This window comes from Hemitrygon akajei, unplaced genomic scaffold, assembly GCF_048418815.1.
Source record: "Hemitrygon akajei unplaced genomic scaffold, sHemAka1.3 Scf000047, whole genome shotgun sequence".
Lineage (NCBI taxonomy): Eukaryota > Metazoa > Chordata > Chondrichthyes > Myliobatiformes > Dasyatidae > Hemitrygon > Hemitrygon akajei.
This window is the reverse complement of record NW_027331933.1, coordinates 2,337,189-2,349,207: the sequence shown is the minus strand read 5'-3', so window position 1 is coordinate 2,349,207 and position 12,019 is coordinate 2,337,189. Positions and strand designations below refer to the sequence as shown.

General features: G+C 45.5%; 1 protein-coding gene across 1 annotated transcript; it reads right to left on the bottom strand.

Annotated features, from left to right (window-relative positions):
• Positions 1-3,764: 3,764 nt before the first annotated feature.
• On the bottom strand, positions 3,765-7,033 carry LOC140720837 (ribonuclease inhibitor-like). The gene is made up of 6 exons (XM_073035677.1): positions 6,642-7,033; positions 5,521-5,607; positions 5,195-5,365; positions 4,869-5,039; positions 4,546-4,713; positions 3,765-4,403 (listed from the first exon to the last, which is right to left on the bottom strand). The coding sequence occupies exons 1-6, from the start codon at positions 7,013-7,015 to the stop codon at positions 4,316-4,318; spliced, it is 1,059 nt and encodes a 352-aa protein (XP_072891778.1). The 5' UTR covers positions 7,016-7,033; the 3' UTR covers positions 3,765-4,315.
• Between the last annotated feature and the right edge of the window lie 4,986 nt (positions 7,034-12,019).

The following is a 12,019-nucleotide window of genomic DNA, read 5'->3' as shown; positions in this document are numbered from 1 at the left end:
GGCTCACTACTCTCCATCTCCAAAGACATACCTCAGACATCTCGCTTGCACATTCTTCCAATCACCTTAACATTACCCCCGCTCCCTTTAATGTAACACCCCAAATCAGGACTGCTGCAGCCAATTGATTTTAGAAGTCACATATATATTAAAATGGATATCTATTTTTGGAGACCTGTGTGCAGTCAATATGTTTCAGTTGATTGTAACAAAAATGCATCTGTATCTGGAATGTCCAGCTGTTGGCCAGCCAGTATCCTGGCAATAACTACATCATGAAAACTCCAAGCAACTCCGCTAAAAGTTTATCGAAAAGTACAGGTCAGGAGATGATACAAGTACATTCACAAAGCAGATGGCCAAAAATTTCATCGTGCCATTGAACCATCTTCCAAGTGACTTCAGAGTCTCCCACATGCTATCTAATAAACTCAAGCTGGAATTCCACGCCAGTTCTATTCAACACTGGCTCTCTCTTAGCCACTGTCCCATCAAGCAGCGACTGGTGAAGAACAAGCGCAGCACTTGTGTGCACAGCGCCTCCCATCTCAGCCACTGAAGCTTGTAAATCCTTCAGTGCTGTCAGAGCTTTCTTGGTGGCCTCCTTCACTAGTCCACTTTTTCACAGTCGCTGAATTTTTGAGCATGGCCTGCTCCAGGCAATTATACAGCTGTGCCACAATCTTTCCATTTCTTGATGATTGACTTATCTGTACTCCAAGGGACGTTCAGTGCCTTGGGACTGCGGGGAGAGTGTGGGACATTGTGATTAGTGTAAGGACTGACACAGGACTGTTGGGAGAGAGTGGGACAGCGTAATTAGCTCAGAGATTGACACAGGACTGTCAAGAGAGAGTGGGAGAGTGGGATTAGTTTGGGGACTGACACACGACTGTGGGGAGAGAGTGGGAGAGTGGGATTAGTTTGGGGACTGACACACGACTGTGGGGAGAGAGTGGGACTGTGGGATTAGTTTGGGGGACTGACACACGACTGTGGGGAGAGAGTGGGACAGTGGGATTAGTTTGGGGACTGACACAGGACTGTGGGGAGAGAGTGGGACAGTATGATTAATTCAGGGACAGACACAGGACTGTGGGGAGAGAGTGGGACAGTGTGATTAATTCAGGGACTGACACAGGACTGTGGGGAGAGAGTCGGACAGTGTGATTTGTTCAGAGACTGACAAAAGACTGTTGGAAGAGACTGTGACAGTGTGTTTAGTTTAGGGTCTGACACGGACAGAGCAAATGAGCAGGGCAGTGTGATTAGTTTGGGGACTGATGTGGGGTTGTAGGGAGAGCACGAGGCAACAAAATTAGTTTGGGGACCGACGGACTGTGAGGATATGACAGGACAGAGGAATAACTTCGGCAACTAAAAGAGGGCTGTGCGATCAGAGTGTGTTCTCCGTTTGCGAAGGGAGACTGCTGGAACAGAGTGAATCACAGTAATATATAAATATTACTTTTATTTTGTATATGGCTTGGGCTTGTGTTATTCCATAAATCTTTAAAGAAATCTACTGAGTGAAATTGAGACCATACAGTGACTCCCCACTCTCCATCGAGGAGCTCCCCCTTACAGCCCAACGCCACGTTACCGCGCTTTCACCCCTCTGACATTAGGACCACAGAACCCCCGAGCCAAAGAGTACAGCCAACCCCAGCAGTGTCGGGGATTTCCCCCCCCCCCCCACCCCACCACCAGCGATTGCTCCATGGATCAGTCTAATCTTCTCTCCATTCCCACGGGCCATAAGAACTGAAGACATAGTAGCAGAATTAGGTCATTTGGTCAATCGAGAAGAATCAGCCTTGCGATTGTCGCACATCATTTTTTCCTCCTCCTCAAACCCATTTTGCGGCCTTCTCCCCGTAACTTTTGATGCCATCTGCAGTCAAGAACCTATAAATATTTGCCTTAAAAACACCCAATGACCTGGCCTCCACAGCAGTATGTGCAATTCCACAAGTTCACCGCCCTTTGGTTTCGCATCTCTGTGTTGAAGGGACGCCTCTCTAACCTGAGGGTGTGTCGTCTTGTCCTAGACTCTTCCAACATGGAGAACATCCTTTCCACATCTACTCTGTCTCGGCCTTTCACCATTCGAATGGGTTCAACGAGATCCTCCTCTTCGTTCTAAATTCCAGCGAGTGCAGACCCAGAGCCATCAAAAGTTCCTGGTATGATAAACCTTTCGTTCCTGGAATTATCCTAATGAACCTCCTCTTGAACTTCTCCAACACAAGCTTATCTCTACTAAGATGAGGAGCCCAACACTGTACACAATCCTCAAGGTGAGACCTCTCCAGTGCTTTTGAAGCCTCAACATCGCATCCCTGCTCTTGTATTCTAGAACCCTTGAAATGAATGGTAACATTGCATTTGCCTTCCTCGCCACTGACTCCACCTGCAAATTAACATTCACAGAGTCTGTGGCATAGACACCAATCCAGAAATTACCAACTGGGAGGTCCTGCTTCTCAGCTTTCGACTTGGAATTCTAACTTTTCTTTTTTGGACCTCTTTGCTTTCCCTTCTTAATGTCACTGAGGCTGCCACTCTCTGTGTCTGACACAGGGATTTTATGATGGGTCTGTCTGGAGGGAGATTTTCTCAAAGTCCGACTCTGGGAGTGTGGGATGGGACAGGTTTGAGGGAATTCTCTCTGTATCTGAGCCCCAGAGTGTATGATGGGATGATGCGGAGGGATCTTCACTCAGTGCTTGACTCCAGGACTGTTTGTTGGGACAGTGTTTTGGGAGCTTAACACTATGTCTGACACCGGGAGTGTGCGTTCTGAAGGGTTGGGGGTAGCTTAATCCTTTGCCTAACCCCGGAAGTGTGTGATGGTATGCCGTGGTGAGAGCTCCCTCTGTGTTTGACCCTGGGAATGTGTGATTGGACTGTGTTTTATGAACCACTCTGCGTCTGACCCGGAAATGTATGATGGGATGATGTGGACAGAGGTACACTCTATTTCTGACACCGGGACTGTGTGAATAGATGGGGAGGAGGAAGATTAAAACTGTGACTGATCCTCAGAGTGTGTCATGGGAATATGCAGGAGAAGCTTCAGTCAGTATCTGTCAATGGGAGTGTGTGATGGGGAGATGCAGAGGGAGCTTCACTCTGGGCCTGACACAGAGAGTGTGTATTGGGACGGCGTGGAGGGAGCTTCACTATGTGTGTGACCTGGAAGTGTGTAATGGGATCCTTCGTGGGGAGCTTAAGTCAGTGTCAGACACCGGGACTATGAGATGGGCAGCGTAGAGGGAGCTTCACTCCATGTTGATTGCTTCTGTTCGATTCCCCATCCCTGTCTTGGTCGCGACCTTTGTCGATGCAGGTCAGATATCATACAGTGTATGAGCTTCCAATATCTTTTGTCGTTGTTGTCTGCGGGAGCAAGGAGAGCACGCAGGAAGGTGCGGGTCAGGGGAGTGCGTGATTCTGGTGTATGAGGAAGCGGTGTGTCAGACTGACTGGAGGATGAGGAGTGAAGAGGTCCTGAAGACCAGACGCCACCAGACTGACATCCCTCAGCCTGGAGCTGAGACGTTGCTGTACCAGTGTGAGGAGCTCAGACCCATTATTGCAGTTCACCAGTTGCGGAGGACAGCAGTAACCCCAGGTCACTGTTTCTCCTCTAATGAGACTCAAGTCAAACACCAAGACAGGAAGTTACAGCGGTTTATTGATTTCATCATGAAAAATGTACAATGTGTGAGCTTCTAACGTGCGGGAATAAATAAGCTGCTCACGATTCACTCACAGTCACACACAATTAACTGACCGGCGACACCGAATGACATGTTGAATCATCAGTCCTGTTTCTCACTGTCACTCCGCATCGGGGAACCGATGATTATAAAATCACAATTCAGAGATCCCTGTAGATCCAGGGTCACTGCCGAAGTATTTGTCAATTTAACATCATTGTATCGGCCAGACAGCCGAAAGTACTGTCCTCAGCAAAGTAAACAAAAGGATTCTCTCCCCGGATAATCCCACCCCGGGATACTCGTGTCCTAGAATGAACCCGGCCACTGGGCTCTTCCTGACTGTGCAATTCCGCAGAGTCTAACTTGTGTGAGATCTCGAACTTGGTCATGCGTCAGAATCAGCGGCATTAGACAAGAGGAGGAAATACGTCACTGCAGGACAGCTTCAAAAGTCACAAAGCGCGAGACTAGAGCCCGTTCCGTTAGAATCATTAGGAATCAAACCTGGAGTGCGGGCATTAAAGAGGAGCTTGGGGAATCGGTGAAAATGTCACCATAAGTGTGGGGATGTTCACGCATTCAGATGTTCAAAGGATCACTATCAGTCCAGGTCTGTGATCCTGCACCGATCTTAGTTCCTTCTCCCCGGTCTCACTGAACCGATTCCCCACCAGTCTGAAACACATTGAAGAACAGAGATGAAATAAACAGTTTACACATCAGTGTCAGTAACAGGGGACGGGGATAATGTTTCAACATGCTCACAGACCAATACCCCTGACATTTTATCACATTGAACGTTAACACAAACACTCACCGGATCCACTCCAGATTTGGGAGGGTCAATATGAGGCGACAGAGAGCGGGTGCAGATCGGTCTGTGAGGGAGTTAATTCCCAGGTTCAGCTCCGTCAGTGATGGGTTTGGACTGAGTGCGGAGACAAGATGCTCGGCACCAGAATCTGTGAGGCCAACCTTCCTCAGCCTGCAGATAACGAGAGAGAGTGGGATTGAAAGACAGAGAGACAGGGTCGATACAAATCCCCAGTGTTTATCAGTAACACAATTACTGATCCCATTAATGTTCAGGGTCAGACACCCAGTGACTGTAAACACAATCTCCCACAGTCTGGTACTTACTCCAGTTTCTGTATTTTACACTCCGGGTTCCCCAGAGCCGCAGACACCAGTTTCACTCCTGAATCTCCCAGTTTATTATCACTCAGGTCCAGCTCCGTCAGTGATGGGTTTGTACTGAGAGCGGAGGCGAGATCCTCAGCACCAGAATCTGTGAGACCGACATCCCTCAACCTGGAGATGAGAGAGGCAAACAGTGAATAACACAGAGACACAGGAGACGGTACAAACCTCTAGTGCTTATCAGTAACACAATTATTGATCACATTAATGTTCAGTGTCAGACACCCAGTGACTGTAAATAAAATCTCCACCAATCTGGTACTTACTCCAGTGTCTGTATTTTACACTCCAGTTTCCTCAGAGCCGCAGACACTAGTTTCACTCCTGAATCACGCAGTTCATTTTCACTGAGGTTCAGCTCCGTCAGTAATCGGTTTGTTCTGAGAGTCGAGACGAGATCCTCGGCACCAGAATCTGTGAGACCAACATGGTTCAGCCTGGAGATGAGAGAGAGTGAGGGTGAAGGACACAGAGAGACCGGAGACAGTACAAATCCCCAGTGTTTTTCAGTAACACAATTACTGATCACATTAATGTTCAGTGTCAGACACCCAGTGACGGTAAACACAATCTCCGACAGCCTGGTACTTACCACAGTTGCTGTATTTTACACTCTGGGTTCCTCAGAGCTGCAGACACCAGTTTCACTCCAGAATCTCCCAGTTTATTTGCCCCAAGTCTAAAGCCAAACAGACAGATTGATGAAAAAAGTGATTCAAAAACCGTGAGTCTGAGAAAACCTCTCTCACTCGGATATTTCAGGAAACATTAAAATCTTCAGTAAATCACTGATTGGAGTTCCCATCACTGTCAATGTCCCTCACTGACCAGCTCCAGGGTATTCACCGAATGTCAGTAATTTAGTCTGTCGGTGTGACCCTGTAAACTCCACACATTCTGTCTCACTCCCAGACGGTGAAAAGAAGTGTTACTGACTTGAGAGCATTGGTAGGGTCAGGGCAGAAATGTGGGAGATATACCCACAGTGAGGAGGATTTGTGAATTATAAATTCACAAATTATAATTCCGATAGGAGTTGTGGAAGAGTCACCACCTGAGGAAAAGGTATAGGAAGACAGAACATGCAGGTGGAAGGGGATGGGGAAGAGAGATCCAACAGGAGGAAGGAGAATGGGGAAGAGTCTAACATGATAGGATGATCCAGTAAAATATTGCACGGGAGGGGTGTGTCTGAACTGAGACCCAAATTTGGAAGGGGAGATGAGCCCACGGAGTCTGAGTATCTAGTAGTGAGTGATGGTGATAGTCACACATGGGGAAGGGCAGGGGAGGACAATCTCACAATGATATTTCTTTCCTTCTCACTGGGACAGTCTGCTGATGGTCTCTTGGCCCTCACCGGGAAGGGGGAGTGAATCTCAGACCCACTGCTGCAGTCAGTGTCGGTCTGGGTGTCAGTAACAGTGAGAAGGAATATTGTCAATGGACGTGTCACAGGCAGTGAGAAACATGGCCATTCCTGTGATTTACTACCATTAAACCAATGGCCATTGTCCACTGATCTGATGAAGTCTCCAACATCCCTTCACAAGGAACCACAGAACCCTCCGGTCCTTGGGAATTACTGACCTATACCATGGTCATTTAACACAGTCTTTTATTACCTGATATCCTACAGTTTTACCCAAATCGTTTTACATTGAAACAGCACAATGGAACAGTTTCATAGTTCAGAGATACAAATCAAGTTACCTCAACTCCTGGCACTTGTGCAGCCCGGGTCCCAGCCGCTGGATTCCTTCACACTGAATGTGACAGTTCTCCACGTCAAGGTGTTTTATTGTATCACAGATTCCGATGACATGAGACAGGACTGCGCAGTCAATTGGAGTCAGTGTCATTTCACTGAATGAAAGTGTTTTCACAGATCCCAGTGCGGCCTGAGCCAGCCAGCGATTCTGAGACTCAAACAGGTAGTGCAATGTGTTCAGGAGGCTCTTTTTACCAGCTTCACTCCTCGTGTTTCCACCCTGGCGTTTAACCTCCTCCTTCACCCAGTCAATCACCTGGCAGGTTGTTTCATGAGGAAATGGACCCAGAAACTCCTCCAGGCCCCGAGCTGTCATTGGGGAGGAGAGACCAGCAACAAAACGGAGAACTCAAATCGCCCATCTGTCGTGTTCTGGGCTTCAGTGAGGAATTTCAGGATATCCCCAGGATGTGGATTCAGGAATTGTGCGACTGCAGCTACAAACTCTTGGATAGTGAGGTGTGGGAATGTGTACACCACACACGGGGGAGCATCCCCTCCTTCCAATAGCTCCATCAAGTACCAGGACATGAACTGGGAAGGCTGAAGATGGTTCTTGATCAAATCTCCATCTGTAAACACAATCGTCCTATCATACACTCCTCTGAAGGCCATCTGACCAACCCTGAGTAACACATCACGGGGGTTCTCAATCTCACGGCCGTGGTTTTTCAGGATGTTGTAAATATAGTAGGAGTACAGTTGGGTGATGGTCTTGGGAAATCGCTGCGGGTCCCTGACTCTTTGTGTGAAGAAGGGACCCAGTGCCAGAGCGAGGATCCAGCAGTAGGAGGGGTTGTAGCTCATGGTGTACAGGATCTCGTTCTCCTTCACATATTTGAAAACAGCTGCTGCCACTGTCTGATCTTCAAAATGTCTGATGAAATATTCCTTCCGTTTTTCATCAACCAATCCCAGGATTTCAGCCCAGACACTAATCTCTGCCTTTTCCAGTAAGGGTAATGCAGTGGTTCGGCTGGTCACCAGCACTGAACACCCTGGGAGCAGCTTACCCTGGATTAAACTGTACACAATGTCAGACACTTCACACCACCACTCGGGATCTGAGCACTGGTGGTGGCATTCTGTGTCTCTTCGATTGTCAGCAAAATGAATTGTGTGCTTAAATTCATCCAAACCATCAAATATAAACAGCAATCCCTCTGGGTTCTTCCAGACCTCTCTCAGGATGTTCCCAAAGTAAGGATACTGATCCAGAATCAGTTCCCTCAAGTTTATTCGACAATTAATGGTGTTTAAATCCCGGAATCTGAAACTGAAGACAAACTGGAATTGCTGATATATTTTCCCTGCGGCCCAGTCATAAACAATCTTTTGTACCATTGTTGTTTTCCCAATCCCAGGGATTCCGACCAATGCTGCAGAACTCCCAGATTTGGATTTAGTCTGGGAAAAGGTGCTCTGGAACAAGTGATCTATCCCGATTTTTTCCAGCTCTCCACTGAGATGCTTCTGTCTCCACTCCTCGTGGACTCTGCCTCTTGCCAGTAGCTCATGTTCCACCAGACTCCGATGTTGAACAGTAGAAATGACCGTGAGCTCAGCGTATCGATCAACCAGCTGGAAAACCTTCACCTTCTCCCTCATCAGGATCGTGTTCACTCTCAGTGTTTCAGTCTGTGCCCGCAGAGTCTCCTTGTGTATCTGTTGAACGTCTTTCATGGGAACAGAGAACATAGTCAAAAAGTTCAGTAGCTCAACTGACAAAGAATATTATAACTGCATTTCAAGATTCAGTGTTTGAGATTACATGAATTAATTCATTGCATCCATGGATATTAGGACATAAAGTAAAATGCTGTTCACAGACATCGGAACTAACAGCGATGTATGTCTTAGAAAAGATACAATACTGATATTGTGATACTAGTTACATGTGAAGGCGAACATTCCCCTGATATCCTATTGCAATCCTGACTGCACATCCAACACAACAACATTTCACACTATTTAACGCATTGTTTGCATCATTATTAGACGATGTTAATGTTCATCTGCTGTGGAAATATGGAGAGCAGGACACTGTGCATTTTGGTAAGTGTCCACTGCTCTTGCATCAAAACAGGAGCAGAATATGCGGGAAATACTCCGGTCGGGCAGCCTCTGTGGAGAGAGTCACAGTGATGTTTCGTAATGATAACCCAACAGAATGAGAAGAAAGAAGGCTGGTAGTTTTCAATTTCAGTGATGGAGGAGGGGTGGAAAAGTGGAGATGAATCTCCATGAATGGGAGAGACCAGAAGCGTCTCAGTGATGGACGTCGTATTTGTCAGAGAGCTTAGTGAAGTGTTGGCAACTGGTGACGATCACTCTGTGAGGCGCTGTATTGTTGACAACAATAAATCGGTAAATTGCCATATTATTGGCACATGCACCGAGGTACAATAGACAACCTTTCTGCATGAGATGCAAATACATCATTTCATCATATCGGCGCAATGAGGCCGTACAAGGAAAAAGAGAACAGAATAGCTCAGGGAAACAGTGTTTCAGTTGCTGAGAAAATGCAGAGCAGGCAGACAATAAGGTACAAGGCCAAAGGGTCATTGGCAGGTCAGATTTTAATTGAACTACGCTCCTAAACTGCAGAGATCCTCACCTAAAACTACTGTACTGTGCAAATGTATGAGGTACAGACAAACACATATATATATATAAACCGCATAGACTCGGATATTTGCTACTAATGTGTAAAGGATGCAGACTGAAGCTGTCACTTTTAAACACCAATGCAAAGCCTTTATATTGAACCTTCATTTTGTCTTTTATTTCCTAGTTTGCACTTTATCCCATTGTAATGCACTATGAACTACATCGTCAGGGTAAGAATTGCTTTATTAATAGGTTATGATTTATTTTTTCTAAGCTCAAACTGGTTTTTTCTGAGGCGCAGTCAAGCCAAACACACTCATCTCTCAATTGATAGGAAATTCCGGACTACTCTAGTGGTGTTTAACATTGTTGCTTTCTGTGGATTTACATAAATATTTCTTTGTAGAACTAATTGTTTAATGTTATTATGTAGTGACTTTGGGATGATACCAGTTGCAGATATTACTATTGGGACAGCGTGCTGCACAGTCTTTCAGTTTATTTTGCTAATTCAGCAGATTTCTGGTGTTTTTCAGCAATTGATTTCTGTATGTCACGTGTGTTTGGAATGGTTATGTCTATTCTGTAAGTAAGTTCTTCTTGCCTTTTTATCCTGGATACATTGTCCTCTCTGTAATGATGGATCAGCCATAGTGTAATTTGCAGGACTTTGATTCTAAAACTGAATCAGGTTTGTATTTATAGTAAGGTACTGTGTCTTTTAAGAATGTGCACTGTGAAGCAATATTTTGATGAATGATGCTTTCCACTGTAATTAATCAATGCTGCAGGATCTTGTAATGTGTTGGATTGTATCTCTTGTCTTTGTCTGAATTTATCATCTTCAATTTGTTGATCTTTTGTTTTTGTATTTTAGATATTTTCGTGCTAACCAACTGTTCCCATGTTGCCATAAGAAATCCTTCTGTTTCTGGGATGAAACCTTCAATTAAGAGCCAGCCGTTCTTGTCAAAATCTAGTCTGTTCAAATCGTGGCGATATTTTCCATGGAAGGACATGCTCTTCCATTCGTTATCTTTTTAGAACCATAGAACCATAGAACATTACAGCACCAAACAGGCCTTTTGGCCTTTCTTGGCTGTGCCAAACCATTTTTCTGCCTAGTCCCACTGACCTGAACCTGAACTATATTCCTCCATATACCTCTCATCCATGTACCTGTCCAAGTTTTTGTTAAATGTTAAAAGTGAGCCCGCATTTACCACTTCATCTGGCAGCTCATTCCACACTCCCACCACTCTCTGCGAGAAGAAGCACCTTCCCCCATGTTCCCTTTAAACTTTTCCTCCTTCACCCTTAACCCATGTCCTCTGTTTATTTTTCCTCCCCTAGCCTCAGTGGAAAAAGCCTGCTTGCATTCACTCATCTATACCCATCATAATTTTATACACCTCTATCAAATTTACCCTCATTCTCCTACGCTCCAGGGAATAAATTCCTAAACTAGTCAACTATTCTCTGTAGCTCAGTTTCTCAAGTCCCGGCAACATCCTGGTAAACCTTCTCTGCACTTTTTCAACCTTATTAATATCCTCCCTGTAATTAGGTGATCAACACTGCACACAATACTCCAATTTCGGTCTCACCAATGTCTTATACAACCTCACCATTACATTCCAACTCTTATACTCAATACTTTGATTTATAAAGGGCACTGTACCAAAAGCTCTCTTTACTACTCTTGTCTAGATGTGACGCCACTTTTAGGGAATTTTGTATCTGTATTCCTAGATCCCTCTGTTCTACTGGACTCCTCAGTGTTGAACCGCCCCTCTCTTTCGCCTCAGACCCTGATACTCTAACGTTTATCAGTCTGGCCAAGAGCTTAAATCATCATCCAAGCACCACTTCACTCACTTCGATACGGTCTGGGGGCGTAGACTCCGGTATCGTTCTGTACCCGACTTTTCAATTTCAACCCGGCCCCCAGTGCCTTCCAAAAAATCTGGTTCTGTCGCTTCAATACTCCGGGGAACTGTACCCAACATTTCCAACTCGGCCTGGTGCACAAGTCAATCGGACTTCGGGATTCTCCTGGCTCTCGGCCTCAGCCCTGCCGCATCAAATTGCCTCCAAGTCCAAAGGAAAGTTATAGGCTATTGCTTAACCTCAGTGCGTTCGAGTGCACATAATGTGTTCCTAAAACTTTTCATTCAGTCCCTCTTTTTTTCTTTGTAAGTTTTCCAGATCGGTAACAGGCCAACATATTGCGCCAAAAGAATATTAATATAGGTATAGCAAAAGCGTTTATCACTTTGCTGCATTTTGACGATTGCATCGCAGATTTTCTTAAGCATTGAAGTAAATTCCAATTAAACATTTCCCTTTATTGCAGTATGAGGTATTTTCATTGTTTGTTGATATCGACAATACTTATATATTTCATATTCATCCATCGGTTGCATTGTATTCTGCTGATGGCACAGGGGAAAAAGTGGTTCCTTGTGTGAATGTCTTCAAGCTCCAGTACGTCCGCCCCAAATGTAGCAATAAGAATTGGGCATGGCATGAGTGATGCGGTTCCTAACTGATGGATGTGCCTCTTTGGAGCATCGGGCTTTGAAGATGTAAAAAGACCCTGATGGTAGTTATATACAGACCCCCAAACAGTAAAAGGATGTGATCGACAAGTTACAATGGGAGATAGAAAATGCATGCCAAAAGGACAATGTTACAATTGTCATAG

Excerpts from the sequence above, each read along its gene's own strand:
- LOC140720837 (XM_073035677.1), bottom strand. The coding sequence starts at position 7,015 with ATGACAGCTCGGGGCCTGGAGGAGTTTCTGGGTCCATTTCCTCATGAA. Across the intron at positions 5,608-6,641 it reads CACAAGTGCCAGGAGTTGAG|ACTTGGGGCAAATAAACTGG; the intron begins GTAACTTGATTT and ends GTTTGGCTTTAG. Across the intron at positions 5,040-5,194 it reads TGTAAAATACAGACACTGGA|GTTGAGGGATGTCGGTCTCA; the intron begins GTAAGTACCAGA and ends TCTCATCTCCAG.